Here is a 14,258-nt window from a genome sequence, read left to right as displayed (position 1 = left end):
GCTGGCTGCCCCTGGGGCTGGCCAGAGCAGGGCCGGCCAATGCCCATCCCTGCGCAGTGGGGCTGTGGCGTGGCCTGGCCCCACACTTGGATGGCCACTGGCTGCACGGAGGCGTTTGGGAGCTGCTTCCTGCCTGGGGCTCCATTCCCAAGCTGCTCTTGCTGCCTCAGCTCCTGCAGGGGATGAGTGAGAATGGAGAAGCGTGAAATAGGTTTTCTCCCAAAACCAACAAACCCAAAGTGTCCCAACCCCCCGGGACGGAAACCACACGGGGGGCTGTGGGAGCAGGAGGGGGGGGGCAGCCCCACCACAGCTTCAGCCCCCCCACATTTGCAGTGTGTGTGTATCAATCTCAGTGGTGTGGTATCAATTTTTGGCCAAATCAGCCATTTCCAGAAGGAAAAAAGCTCCATTTTTCCATGCGGGTGTTGAGGCAGAGGGGGCAGGTTGGTCCTCAGGTGTTGTGGCCAGAGCGGGGCACAGCCAGGAGTGTCACGAGCGTTTCATCTGCAGGGTCTCATCCATTTCCTGGTTCCCAGCGCTGAGACCCTGCCAGGGCTGGGGGCTTGGGGTGGCTGTGGGAGGTTGTGGCGGGGTCTGTGCCCTCCCCGACTGACACCCACCCCCTGTCACCCCCACTGGCACCCCGTGGGGCTTCTCACCCACAGAAGGGTGATAGGGGGCTGCAGGCTGGGGAAGAGGGGCTGCACCTTGGGGGATCCCAAGGGGGGATAGGGGGCTCCCAGACTGGAGGGGACCGTCGAGGGGAAGGGACATAGAAGGGACAGGGCATCCCCAAATTTGTGCCCTGCAGAGGTCACAGAGCCCAACCAGGGACAGTGGGAGCCAGCAGGGCTTTCCAGAACAGGGGTCCCCAGGATGTGCCACCACTGGAAGAGGGACCCCCCCAGCACCGCCATCCCAGGGACAGGACCCCCGTGGGCGGGATGGGGCAGGCCTGGGACAGGATCCCCCCAGGACGTGTCACCTCCAGAACAGGGACCCCCCCCCCAGGACAGGACCCCTCTGGATGTGCCCCCCCAGGTCAGAACCCGCTCCCCGTCTGACTCTCAGCACAAACGGCCTCTTCCTTCTGCTGCCAGAGAGAGAAAGTGAAAGTGTTGGGGGGCACGGCCGGACACCCCCATCCCCCACTGCCCCCCCACCCCTCTCTGTACCCCCCCACCCCCTATTCCCCCTGCTCAGGAGCTCTCCAGGATCACTGAGGGGTGAGGCAGCGTGGCACAAAGGTGAGGAAATGAAGGACAAAACAGAAATAAAGAGGAAAAAGCCAAAGGGTGCGGGGGACACAGAACCGGAGCTACTCAGGACCCCCCAGTGATGCCGCCCCTGGTAATGAGCGCCCCAGGAGAGCCGTGCTGGGCCCTGAGTTTGGGTCCCCAAAATCTGAGGAAACCTGTGAAGGAGCTGCGACCCACGAGCCCCCCCAGCCACTGCCCATCCCTGGGACCCCCATTCTCCTGGGAACCTGACTGTGGGAGCCCCATTCCCTGTGCCCCCTTTTCTAGGAAGCCCATCCTGTGTCTCCTGTTGCCCAGCATCTCCATCCCCTTCCCCCCATCCCCTTTCCCCCCCATTCCCTCAGGACCGCCATCCTGGGGACCCCCCGACACACGGGGACCCCCATTCCCCAGACAGACACTCCCTGTCACTTCCCCTCTCTCCCCATTCCCCTGGGACATCCATCCTGAGATCCCCACATGCCCTGAGCCCCCCACTCCTGGGATCACCATGTCCCACCATGTCCCCAGCTTGTCCCCTGCTCTGTCTCCACCCTGCCCCCACCCTGCCCCCACCCTGCCCCCACCAAGGGCCACCAACACGTGGGGATGAGACGTGACATCGCTTCCTGCCCGCCACACAGGGGACAGTTCGTCCCAGCAGCGAGTGGCAGCCAGCCCGGGTGGCCGGGGACACCAGGATGGCCGGGAAGGTGATGCTACTCCTGTGGGGTGAGTGTCCCGGGCACAGGCCTGACGCCCCGGGGATGGGCCCTGGTGAGGCAGAGAGAAGTGGGGAGGGGGCAGAGGGGGGCTGCGGGGTGCCCTGAGGTCCCCAAGGCCAGCAGAGCCCGAGCATGGGCATGGAGCCCTTAAATGTGACCGGAGTCGTGGGGTGGCTGTGGGGACAGGAATGGGGGGTACAGGATCGGGGGGACAGGAATGGAGGGAGTGGGATGTAGCAAAAGGAACCTTGGGGCTGGGGCAGCTGTGGGGACAGGGCCAGGGGGACAGGGATGCAGGGACAGGGACAAGGGCCAAGCACCATCAGGATGGGCCACGGGGCCAGGTGCCATTGGGATGGGATCATGGGCAGAGGGACGTGGGGATGTGGCTGTGGGGACAGGTGCTGTGGGGTGGGTGGAGGTGACTTGTCCAAGCATGGGGTGTCCACAGTGTCCCCATGTCCTGCCTCAGCCCAGGGTGACAGAGGTGTCCCTGTCCTCAAGACCTCCGTGCTAAACCGGTGACCCCGTGGGGACAGTTTGGGGACAGCCCCACACTCCGTGCCCCGGGTGCCGCTGTCCCTGCGGTGCCACCCCCACCCAGCCCTGTCCCTTCTCCCTTCCAGCCCAGACCCTCGGCCTCGCTGGTGAGTCCTCGGGGGGATGCCACGTCCCCGCCCCGCTGTCCCCATCCCGCGCTGGCCCTGGCAGGCTGGTGTCCCCTGTCACCCGCAGGCACCCAGACCACCCAGCTCCTCGTGGAGCCCCCCTGGACACCGCCGGTGCTGTGGGACCGGGTGACACTGACCTGCCATGGCTTGGGCACCACCGGTGCCACCAGCTGGTACAAGGATGGGCAGCGCTGGCGGCTGCAGGGACCCGACCGATTCCGTGTCACCGAGAGTGGCACCTACCAGTGTGACAGACCCGGCACCGGGCTGAGCCCTCCCGTGAGCGTCTTAAATGGTGAGGGGAGTTGGGTGTCCCCAGCCTGGCACCCGTGGGTTCCCCAGGGCTCTGGGTGGGCTCCACTCCATGGGTCACCCCCCTTGGTGTGACGAGAGGCCCCTGGTGTCTTGCACACGGGGACATCGCAGAGCATCTCAGGGCGAGCCGCCCCCCGTGTTGGAATTGGGGACCCCTGGTGTGCTGGGTGTGACCCAGTTGGGGGGTCCTGGTGCCATTGGGACTCCATGGAACTCCGCGGTTTGACCGGACACTCCTGTCCCCCAGACCGGCTGGTGCTGCAGGTTCCGGCACGGGCGCTGCTGGAGGGGGACACGGTGACACTGCGCTTCCGGGGCTGGCAGGACAAACCGGTGACCTGGGTGTCCTTCTACCGCGAGGAGAAAAAACTGCAGAAGTTCCACGATGGGACCGAGCTGTCCCTGTCCCCTCTGCGGCTGCAGGACAGTGGCCGCTACCGCTGCAGCGGCCGGGTGGACTCCGAGGTGTCACGGTGGAAGGAGTCGGCGTCGGTGACAGTGACAGTGCACGGTGAGCACCCCACAGCCGCCACCCTGACACCCCGTCCCCCCCCACACCTCAGCACCCCCACAGCCCCTTCACAGCAGGCTCGGGGTCACGCTCCCCCTGCCCCATCTCCTTCCCAGAGCTGTTCCCGCTGCCGGTGCTGGAGGGTCCCCTCGAGCCCACCGAGGGGTCCCCCCTGAATCTCAGCTGCCTCAGCACCCCCAGCCCCCTGCGGCCCCGAGCCCCCCTCCTGCACCTCTTCTACCAGGACGGGCGGTTGGTGGGGGGCCCACAGGGGTCCCCGCAGCTCCTGCTGCCCGCTGTGGGGGTCTCCCACTCGGGGAATTACAGCTGCGAGGTGCGCTCCGACCGGGGGGCCGTGCGGAAGAGCAGCGCCCGGCTCCGCGTCACGGTGAGCAGTGAGTGCGGGGATGGGCGCGGGGAGCCCCGACAGCCGCCACGGGTCCCCCAGTCCTGCCTGGGGACACCCAGCTCTTCCTGACACCTGCCCAGTGTTCTCCCATCCCTTCCCACTTCCTTCCCCAGGTCCCACCATCTGTCACCGGCTCCCCCCTCCTGCCCTCTGTGAGCTCCCTCCTGGTCCCCAGGTCAAACCATCCCATTCTGGGTCCCCACCCCTCCCTGCAGTCCCCCCCATCCATCTCAAGGTGTGCCCTCCCTAAACCCCCCATCCTTCCTTGGGGTCCCTTCCCACCATTTCCAAGCCACTCCCAGGCTCCGTGACCCCTCTTCCTCACAGGGGTCCCAATGCCCCTCCCCAACCCTCCCTGGGTCCATCACTGTCCACTTCCCGCAGGGGTCCCGCTCTCGGGGGTGTCCGTGTCGGCACAGCCCCCCGGGGGACAGGTGGTACTGGGGGACCGCCTGGTGCTGAGCTGCGCGGTGGCCGCGGGGACAGGTCCCCTGTCCTTCTCCTGGCACCGGGGGGACTCGTGGGCACTGCTGGGCACCGGCCCCCACCTGGAACTGCGCCACGTTGGGGACAATGACAGCGGCCACTACCAGTGCCGGGCCAGCAACGGGCACAGCGTGGCCGAGAGTGTCCCCCTGAATGTCACCGTCCTGGGTGAGCGGGACCCTCAGGAATGGGCTGACCCCACCCACCATATCCCCATCGCCCCTGGCCAGGTGCCAGCCCCGTCTGTGTCCCCGCAGTGCCCGTGGCCAATGCCACCATCAGCCCCGGTGCCCTGGCACACCCGGTGCGCACAGGTGACCCCGTGACCCTGCGCTGCTTGGTGCAGGTGGGCTCAGCCCCTGTCACCTTCACCTGGCTGCGCAATGGCCACGAGGTGGCCCGGGGTCCCCTCCTGGAGCTCGGGGACGTCCATGTGGGACATTCCAGCACCTACCAGTGCGTGGCCACCAACCAGCTGGGACAGGACGGGCACCGCGTGTTCCGGGCGCTCAGCCCCGAGCTGGCACTGACGGTGACACCGCGGGGACACTGGGACACAGGTGGGGTCACTTGGGGTCTTTGGGATTGCAGCAGCCCCGCAGTGACAGCTGACCCTGATGTGTCCCCCTCTGTCCCCAGCAGTGGCCGCAGGGGTTGCCGGCTCCCTCCTGTTCCTGGTTCTGCTCGTGGGTGTCATTGTGGGCTGGCACCGGTGGCACCGCCTGGGTGGGTGACAATGGGACCGACAGAGGTCCTGGGGTGGTGGGAGGCCACCTAGAATGTGGGGATGATGGGGCAGCACCCACAGTCCCTGACTTGGGCAGTGCTGAGTCCCCAGTGACCTTTGCTCCAGGTCCTCAAGGATTTGGGGGAGTGTTGGAGGGTTGTGCAGGGATGCTGGGGGTTCTTTCAGGAATCCTGGGGCACTCCGGTGGGTGCCCATCCCTGCCAGCCTTGGGGCCCTGGGGGCATCAGGGCCAGGGGCACTGGTGTGGTTCAGGGGTTCTGGGAGGCTCCAGGGATGCTGGAGGGTCCGGGGGAGAATTGAGAGCCTGTGGGAGTTCAGGATTCCCGAGGGTGGTCACGGCCTTGGGGACCCCACACTCACCCCACCCCTTTCCTTTGCAGCCTCCAGGAAGCACCAGGAAAGGTGAGTGGGGGGCTCCAGACATGACCCCCCGCTTTTACCCAGCCCCCAAGACCTCCCATCCCCTCTCACACATCCCCCCATCCCTGCAGGGCTCCCCCGGAGCCCCTGGCCCCCCCAGAGGAGGGGGAGGTGCTGTACACCCATGTCACGATGACGAAGCGGACGCAGGGTGAGTACGGGGTGGGACACACACAGGGACACGTCACCCACGGGGGGTGTCACACAGATGCCACAGCCAGGGTCTCCTGCAGGGCCCACCCGCACCGCTCCGCCCCAGGATATCCAAGTGACCTACGCGGAGCTGCCGGGACCCCACGGGCGACCGCGGGCACCCAGTGACATCTACGGGAACGTGCTGGGACACTGAGGGCACTGGGGGACACTGGAGGATCCGACTGACTTCTGCTGGGCCCAAAATGCAGCTTTTTGCTGAAACTGGGAGAAATGGTGTTTCTTTGTTCAGCTCTCTCCTGCTTTAGGAACGGGATACTCCAATTTCCTGCTTCTACTAAAAACTTTCTCTCCCCGTCTGGCTGCAAAGGGCAGTGAGAGAGCGGCTTTGGTGGGTGCGGGGCATCCGGGCAGCGTCAGCCCACGGCAAGGCAGGAAGGAGGAGGGTCCCGCTCAGGGTGCTGAGCAGATCCTTGTGGGATTTGCCTGAGTTTTGGGGCTCCCTCAGTGCCTTGGGCAGAGGGACAAAATGATCCATTGCTGCATTTCCGGGCTGCTTCCCTCGCAGCTGCCCCTGCAGGGGCGGTTTCCAGCCAGCCCTGCTCTGCAAACCCCCCAAGGCCCTCGCAGAGCCACTGCTTGGGCTCCCCTTGGCTTTTGTGCTTCTCGCAGGCCTGAGCAAACCACAGCCACGCCTTTTCCCCCACACAATTCTCACCTTGCAGCAGCTCTAAAGCTGCGAGAGTCAAAGCCCAGGGGGCGGGGGGGACCTTCATGTCCTAGGGCTGAGGCGGCTGGCGGCAGAGCTGCACCTTGCCGAAACAGGTGCTGGAGCTGGGTGTGGGGGGGTTGTTGCTCGGGGTCCCGGCCAAGACTTGGGCACGGCGCCAGGCTGAGAGCAGAGGCGGTAGCACGCGGGGAGCTGAGCGGTGCAGCACCGCCCGGCCCGCACGGCCCCGACTGCGACCCCTGGGTAGAGCAGTCAGGCACGAGCAACCCTGACGGCTCCAACGCAGGAGAGGGTGAAAACGAAAGTGAAACCAGGAATGCAGCGAGACAGAAAACAGCAGCCACTCGGAAAAAGGAAAAAATCACCGTAGCTAAGGTGTTAGGAATAGTAAAATGGTATCATGTTAAACAAAATTATGGTTTTATGCAAGATGTGCCAACCAAGAAGACATATTTCTTCATAGAACTGCTATTAAAAAAAGAATAACTCTGAAAAATACGTCACAAGCTTGGGAGATGTAGAGGTGGTGGAATTCAAAATTGTGGAGCTGGCTGCCCCTGGGGCTGGCCAGAGCAGGGCCGGCCAATGCCCATCCCTGCGCAGTGGGGCTGTGGCGTGGCCTGGCCCCACACTTGGATGGCCACTGGCTGCACGGAGGCGTTTGGGAGCTGCTTCCTGCCTGGGGCTCCATTCCCAAGCTGCTCTTGCTGCCTCAGCTCCTGCAGGGGATGAGTGAGAATGGAGAAGCGTGAAATAGGTTTTCTCCCAAAACCAACAAACCCAAAGTGTCCCAACCCCCCGGGACGGAAACCACACGGGGGGCTGTGGGAGCAGGAGGGGGGGGGCAGCCCCACCACAGCTTCAGCCCCCCCACATTTGCAGTGTGTGTGTATCAATCTCAGTGGTGTGGTATCAATTTTTGGCCAAATCAGCCATTTCCAGAAGGAAAAAAGCTCCATTTTTCCATGCGGGTGTTGAGGCAGAGGGGGCAGGTTGGTCCTCAGGTGTTGTGGCCAGAGCGGGGCACAGCCAGGAGTGTCACGAGCGTTTCATCTGCAGGGTCTCATCCATTTCCTGGTTCCCAGCGCTGAGACCCTGCCAGGGCTGGGGGCTTGGGGTGGCTGTGGGAGGTTGTGGCGGGGTCTGTGCCCTCCCCGACTGACACCCACCCCCTGTCACCCCCACTGGCACCCCGTGGGGCTTCTCACCCACAGAAGGGTGATAGGGGGCTGCAGGCTGGGGAAGAGGGGCTGCACCTTGGGGGATCCCAAGGGGGGATAGGGGGCTCCCAGACTGGAGGGGACCGTCGAGGGGAAGGGACATAGAAGGGACAGGGCATCCCCAAATTTGTGCCCTGCAGAGGTCACAGAGCCCAACCAGGGACAGTGGGAGCCAGCAGGGCTTTCCAGAACAGGGGTCCCCAGGATGTGCCACCACTGGAAGAGGGACCCCCCCAGCACCGCCATCCCAGGGACAGGACCCCCGTGGGCGGGATGGGGCAGGCCTGGGACAGGATCCCCCCAGGACGTGTCACCTCCAGAACAGGGACCCCCCCCCCAGGACAGGACCCCTCTGGATGTGCCCCCCCAGGTCAGAACCCGCTCCCCGTCTGACTCTCAGCACAAACGGCCTCTTCCTTCTGCTGCCAGAGAGAGAAAGTGAAAGTGTTGGGGGGCACGGCCGGACACCCCCATCCCCCACTGCCCCCCCACCCCTCTCTGTACCCCCCCACCCCCTATTCCCCCTGCTCAGGAGCTCTCCAGGATCACTGAGGGGTGAGGCAGCGTGGCACAAAGGTGAGGAAATGAAGGACAAAACAGAAATAAAGAGGAAAAAGCCAAAGGGTGCGGGGGACACAGAACCGGAGCTACTCAGGACCCCCCAGTGATGCCGCCCCTGGTAATGAGCGCCCCAGGAGAGCCGTGCTGGGCCCTGAGTTTGGGTCCCCAAAATCTGAGGAAACCTGTGAAGGAGCTGCGACCCACGAGCCCCCCCAGCCACTGCCCATCCCTGGGACCCCCATTCTCCTGGGAACCTGACTGTGGGAGCCCCATTCCCTGTGCCCCCTTTTCTAGGAAGCCCATCCTGTGTCTCCTGTTGCCCAGCATCTCCATCCCCTTCCCCCCATCCCCTTTCCCCCCCATTCCCTCAGGACCGCCATCCTGGGGACCCCCCGACACACGGGGACCCCCATTCCCCAGACAGACACTCCCTGTCACTTCCCCTCTCTCCCCATTCCCCTGGGACATCCATCCTGAGATCCCCACATGCCCTGAGCCCCCCACTCCTGGGATCACCATGTCCCACCATGTCCCCAGCTTGTCCCCTGCTCTGTCTCCACCCTGCCCCCACCCTGCCCCCACCCTGCCCCCACCAAGGGCCACCAACACGTGGGGATGAGACGTGACATCGCTTCCTGCCCGCCACACAGGGGACAGTTCGTCCCAGCAGCGAGTGGCAGCCAGCCCGGGTGGCCGGGGACACCAGGATGGCCGGGAAGGTGATGCTACTCCTGTGGGGTGAGTGTCCCGGGCACAGGCCTGACGCCCCGGGGATGGGCCCTGGTGAGGCAGAGAGAAGTGGGGAGGGGGCAGAGGGGGGCTGCGGGGTGCCCTGAGGTCCCCAAGGCCAGCAGAGCCCGAGCATGGGCATGGAGCCCTTAAATGTGACCGGAGTCGTGGGGTGGCTGTGGGGACAGGAATGGGGGGTACAGGATCGGGGGGACAGGAATGGAGGGAGTGGGATGTAGCAAAAGGAACCTTGGGGCTGGGGCAGCTGTGGGGACAGGGCCAGGGGGACAGGGATGCAGGGACAGGGACAAGGGCCAAGCACCATCAGGATGGGCCACGGGGCCAGGTGCCATTGGGATGGGATCATGGGCAGAGGGCCGTGGGGATGTGGCTGTGGGGACAGGTGCTGTGGGGTGGGTGGAGGTGACTTGTCCAAGCATGGGGTGTCCACAGTGTCCCCATGTCCTGCCTCAGCCCAGGGTGACAGAGGTGTCCCTGTCCTCAAGACCTCCGTGCTAAACCGGTGACCCCGTGGGGACAGTTTGGGGACAGCCCCACACTCCGTGCCCCGGGTGCCGCTGTCCCTGCGGTGCCACCCCCACCCAGCCCTGTCCCTTCTCCCTTCCAGCCCAGACCCTCGGCCTCGCTGGTGAGTCCTCGGGGGGATGCCACGTCCCCGCCCCGCTGTCCCCATCCCGCGCTGGCCCTGGCAGGCTGGTGTCCCCTGTCACCCGCAGGCACCCAGACCACCCAGCTCCTCGTGGAGCCCCCCTGGACACCGCCGGTGCTGTGGGACCGGGTGACACTGACCTGCCATGGCTTGGGCACCACCGGTGCCACCAGCTGGTACAAGGATGGGCAGCGCTGGCGGCTGCAGGGACCCGACCGATTCCGTGTCACCGAGAGTGGCACCTACCAGTGTGACAGACCCGGCACCGGGCTGAGCCCTCCCGTGAGCGTCTTAAATGGTGAGGGGAGTTGGGTGTCCCCAGCCTGGCACCCGTGGGTTCCCCAGGGCTCTGGGTGGGCTCCACTCCATGGGTCACCCCCCTTGGTGTGACGAGAGGCCCCTGGTGTCTTGCACACGGGGACATCGCAGAGCATCTCAGGGCGAGCCGCCCCCCGTGTTGGAATTGGGGACCCCTGGTGTGCTGGGTGTGACCCAGTTGGGGGGTCCTGGTGCCATTGGGACTCCATGGAACTCCGCGGTTTGACCGGACACTCCTGTCCCCCAGACCGGCTGGTGCTGCAGGTTCCGGCACGGGCGCTGCTGGAGGGGGACACGGTGACACTGCGCTTCCGGGGCTGGCAGGACAAACCGGTGACCTGGGTGTCCTTCTACCGCGAGGAGAAAAAACTGCAGAAGTTCCACGATGGGACCGAGCTGTCCCTGTCCCCTCTGCGGCTGCAGGACAGTGGCCGCTACCGCTGCAGCGGCCGGGTGGACTCCGAGGTGTCACGGTGGAAGGAGTCGGCGTCGGTGACAGTGACAGTGCACGGTGAGCACCCCACAGCCGCCACCCTGACACCCCGTCCCCCCCCACACCTCAGCACCCCCACAGCCCCTTCACAGCAGGCTCGGGGTCACGCTCCCCCTGCCCCATCTCCTTCCCAGAGCTGTTCCCGCTGCCGGTCCTGGAGGGTCCCCTCGAGCCCACCGAGGGGTCCCCCCTGAATCTCAGCTGCCTCAGCACCCCCAGCCCCCTGCGTCCCCGAGCCCCCCTCCTGCACCTCTTCTACCAGGACGGGCGGTTGGTGGGGGGCCCACAGGGGTCCCCGCAGCTCCTGCTGCCCGCTGTGGGGGTCTCCCACTCGGGGAATTACAGCTGCGAGGTGCGCTCCGACCGGGGGGCCGTGCGGAAGAGCAGCGCCCGGCTCCGCGTCACGGTGAGCAGTGAGTGCGGGGATGGGCGCGGGGAGCCCCGACAGCCGCCACGGGTCCCCCAGTCCTGCCTGGGGACACCCAGCTCTTCCTGACACCTGCCCAGTGTTCTCCCATCCCTTCCCACTTCCTTCCCCAGGTCCCACCATCTGTCACCGGCTCCCCCCTCCTGCCCTCTGTGAGCTCCCTCCTGGTCCCCAGGTCAAACCATCCCATTCTGGGTCCCCACCCCTCCCTGCAGTCCCCCCCATCCATCTCAAGGTGTGCCCTCCCTAAACCCCCCATCCTTCCTTGGGGTCCCTTCCCACCATTTCCAAGCCACTCCCAGGCTCCGTGACCCCTCTTCCTCACAGGGGTCCCAATGCCCCTCCCCAACCCTCCCTGGGTCCATCACTGTCCACTTCCCGCAGGGGTCCCGCTCTCGGGGGTGTCCGTGTCGGCACAGCCCCCCGGGGGACAGGTGGTACTGGGGGACCGCCTGGTGCTGAGCTGCGCGGTGGCCGCGGGGACAGGTCCCCTGTCCTTCTCCTGGCACCGGGGGGACTCGTGGGCACTGCTGGGCACCGGCCCCCACCTGGAACTGCGCCACGTTGGGGACAATGACAGCGGCCACTACCAGTGCCGGGCCAGCAACGGGCACAGCGTGGCCGAGAGTGTCCCCCTGAATGTCACCGTCCTGGGTGAGCGGGACCCTCAGGAATGGGCTGACCCCACCCACCATATCCCCATCGCCCCTGGCCAGGTGCCAGCCCCGTCTGTGTCCCCGCAGTGCCCGTGGCCAATGCCACCATCAGCCCCGGTGCCCTGGCACACCCGGTGCGCACAGGTGACCCCGTGACCCTGCGCTGCTTGGTGCAGGTGGGCTCAGCCCCTGTCACCTTCACCTGGCTGCGCAATGGCCACGAGGTGGCCCGGGGTCCCCTCCTGGAGCTCGGGGACGTCCATGTGGGACATTCCAGCACCTACCAGTGCGTGGCCACCAACCAGCTGGGACAGGACGGGCACCGCGTGTTCCGGGCGCTCAGCCCCGAGCTGGCACTGACGGTGACACCGCGGGGACACTGGGACACAGGTGGGGTCACTTGGGGTCTTTGGGATTGCAGCAGCCCCGCAGTGACAGCTGACCCTGATGTGTCCCCCTCTGTCCCCAGCAGTGACCGCAGCGGTTGCCGGGTCCCTCCTGTTCCTGGTTCTGCTCGTGGGTGTCATTGTGGGCTGGCACCGGTGGCACCGCCTGGGTGGGTGACAATGGGGCCGATGGAGGTCCTGGGGTGGTGGGAGGCCACCTAGAATGTGGGGATGATGGGGCAGCACCCACAGTCCCTGACTTGGGCAGTGCTGAGTCCCCAGTGACCTTTGCTCCAGGTCCTCAAGGATTTGGGGGAGTGTTGGAGGGTTGTGCAGGGATGCTGGGGGTTCTTTCAGGAATCCTGGGGCACTCCGGTGGGTGCCCATCCCTGCCAGCCTTGGGGCCCTGGGGGCATCAGGGCCAGGGGCACTGGTGTGGTTCAGGGGTTCTGGGAGGCTCCAGGGATGCTGGAGGGTCCGGGGGAGAATTGAGAGCCTGTGGGAGTTCAGGATTCCCGAGGGTGGTCACGGCCTTGGGGACCCCACACTCACCCCACCCCTTTCCTTTGCAGCCTCCAGGAAGCACCAGGAAAGGTGAGTGGGGGGCTCCAGACATGACCCCCCGCTTTTACCCAGCCCCCAAGACCTCCCATCCCCTCTCACACATCCCCCCATCCCTGCAGGGCTCCCCCGGAGCCCCTGGCCCCCCCAGAGGAGGGGGAGGTGCTGTACACCCATGTCACGATGACGAAGCGGACGCAGGGTGAGTACGGGGTGGGACACACACAGGGACACGTCACCCACGGGGGGTGTCACACAGATGCCACAGCCAGGGTCTCCTGCAGGGCCCACCCGCACCGCTCCGCCCCAGGATATCCAAGTGACCTACGCGGAGCTGCCGGGACCCCACGGGCGACCGCGGGCACCCAGTGACATCTACGGGAACGTGCTGGGACACTGAGGGCACTGGGGGACACTGGAGGATCCGACTGACTTCTGCTGGGCCCAAAATGCAGCTTTTTGCTGAAACTGGGAGAAATGGTGTTTCTTTGTTCAGCTCTCTCCTGCTTTAGGAACGGGATACTCCAATTTCCTGCTTCTACTAAAAACTTTCTCTCCCCGTCTGGCTGCAAAGGGCAGTGAGAGAGCGGCTTTGGTGGGTGCGGGGCATCCGGGCAGCGTCAGCCCACGGCAAGGCAGGAAGGAGGAGGGTCCCGCTCAGGGTGCTGAGCAGATCCTTGTGGGATTTGCCTGAGTTTTGGGGCTCCCTCAGTGCCTTGGGCAGAGGGACAAAATGATCCATTGCTGCATTTCCGGGCTGCTTCCCTCGCAGCTGCCCCTGCAGGGGCGGTTTCCAGCCAGCCCTGCTCTGCAAACCCCCCAAGGCCCTCGCAGAGCCACTGCTTGGGCTCCCCTTGGCTTTTGTGCTTCTCGCAGGCCTGAGCAAACCACAGCCACGCCTTTTCCCCCACACAATTCTCACCTTGCAGCAGCTCTAAAGCTGCGAGAGTCAAAGCCCAGGGGGCGGGGGGGACCTTCATGTCCTAGGGCTGAGGCGGCTGGCGGCAGAGCTGCACCTTGCCGAAACAGGTGCTGGAGCTGGGTGTGGGGGGGTTGTTGCTCGGGGTCCCGGCCAAGACTTGGGCACGGCGCCAGGCTGAGAGCAGAGGCGGTAGCACGCGGGGAGCTGAGCGGTGCAGCACCGCCCGGCCCGCACGGCCCCGACTGCGACCCCTGGGTAGAGCAGTCAGGCACGAGCAACCCTGACGGCTCCAACGCAGGAGAGGGTGAAAACGAAAGTGAAACCAGGAATGCAGCGAGACAGAAAACAGCAGCCACTCGGAAAAAGGAAAAAATCACCGTAGCTAAGGTGTTAGGAATAGTAAAATGGTATCATGTTAAACAAAATTATGGTTTTATGCAAGATGTGCCAACCAAGAAGACATATTTCTTCATAGAACTGCTATTAAAAAAAGAATAACTCTGAAAAATACGTCACAAGCTTGGGAGATATAGAGGTGGTGGAATTCAAAATTGTGGAGCTGGCTGCCCCTGGGGCTGGCCAGAGCAGGGCCGGCCAATGCCCATCCCTGCGCAGTGGGGCTGTGGCGTGGCCTGGCCCCACACTTGGATGGCCACTGGCTGCACGGAGGCGTTTGGGAGCTGCTTCCTGCCTGGGGCTCCATTCCCAAGCTGCTCTTGCTGCCTCAGCTCCTGCAGGGGATGAGTGAGAATGGAGAAGCGTGAAATAGGTTTTCTCCCAAAACCAACAAACCCAAAGTGTCCCAACCCCCCGGGACGGAAACCACACGGGGGGCTGTGGGAGCAGGAGGGGGGGGGCAGCCCCACCACAGTTTCAGCCCCCCCACATTTGCAGTGTGTGTGTATC

The 14,258-nt window shown here is 65.0% G+C and overlaps 2 protein-coding genes across 2 annotated transcripts; both read left to right on the top strand.

Moving 5' to 3' along the window:
* The first annotated feature begins 1,258 nt into the window (after positions 1-1,258).
* On the top strand, positions 1,259-6,401 carry LOC138098457 (Fc receptor-like protein 4). The gene is made up of 12 exons (XM_068995024.1): positions 1,259-1,298; positions 1,886-1,954; positions 2,593-2,613; positions 2,702-2,932; positions 3,200-3,463; positions 3,580-3,858; positions 4,257-4,526; positions 4,616-4,918; positions 4,998-5,084; positions 5,487-5,508; positions 5,598-5,677; positions 5,760-6,401. Exons 1-12 carry the CDS (start codon positions 1,259-1,261, stop codon positions 5,873-5,875), a joined length of 1,782 nt encoding a protein of 593 aa, XP_068851125.1. The 3' UTR covers positions 5,876-6,401.
* Positions 6,402-8,213: 1,812 nt separating this feature from the next.
* Positions 8,214-13,356, top strand: LOC138098456 (Fc receptor-like protein 4). The gene is made up of 12 exons (XM_068995023.1): positions 8,214-8,253; positions 8,841-8,909; positions 9,548-9,568; positions 9,657-9,887; positions 10,155-10,418; positions 10,535-10,813; positions 11,212-11,481; positions 11,571-11,873; positions 11,953-12,039; positions 12,442-12,463; positions 12,553-12,632; positions 12,715-13,356. The coding sequence occupies exons 1-12, from the start codon at positions 8,214-8,216 to the stop codon at positions 12,828-12,830; spliced, it is 1,782 nt and encodes a 593-aa protein (XP_068851124.1). The 3' UTR covers positions 12,831-13,356.
* Positions 13,357-14,258: the final 902 nt, after the last annotated feature.

Source organism: Aphelocoma coerulescens, chromosome 25, assembly GCF_041296385.1.
Source record: "Aphelocoma coerulescens isolate FSJ_1873_10779 chromosome 25, UR_Acoe_1.0, whole genome shotgun sequence".
NCBI classification, from domain to species: Eukaryota; Metazoa; Chordata; class Aves; order Passeriformes; family Corvidae; genus Aphelocoma; species Aphelocoma coerulescens.
This window is presented reverse-complemented; position numbering and strand designations above follow the sequence as displayed.

What these genes read in the sequence shown, in the direction of transcription:
- LOC138098457 (XM_068995024.1), top strand. Translation starts at nt 1,259, where the DNA reads ATGAAGGACAAAACAGAAATAAAGAGGAAAAAGCCAAAGG. An exon ending in GGTGACAGTGACAGTGCACG is followed by an intron (nt 3,464 to 3,579) that starts GTGAGCACCCCA and finishes TCTCCTTCCCAG; the next exon opens with AGCTGTTCCCGCTGCCGGTG. An exon ending in CCTGAATGTCACCGTCCTGG is followed by an intron (nt 4,527 to 4,615) that starts GTGAGCGGGACC and finishes GTGTCCCCGCAG; the next exon opens with TGCCCGTGGCCAATGCCACC.
- LOC138098456 (XM_068995023.1), top strand. Translation starts at nt 8,214, where the DNA reads ATGAAGGACAAAACAGAAATAAAGAGGAAAAAGCCAAAGG. An exon ending in ACACCAGGATGGCCGGGAAG is followed by an intron (nt 8,910 to 9,547) that starts GTGATGCTACTC and finishes TCTCCCTTCCAG; the next exon opens with CCCAGACCCTCGGCCTCGCT. An exon ending in GATGACGAAGCGGACGCAGG is followed by an intron (nt 12,633 to 12,714) that starts GTGAGTACGGGG and finishes GGTCTCCTGCAG; the next exon opens with GGCCCACCCGCACCGCTCCG.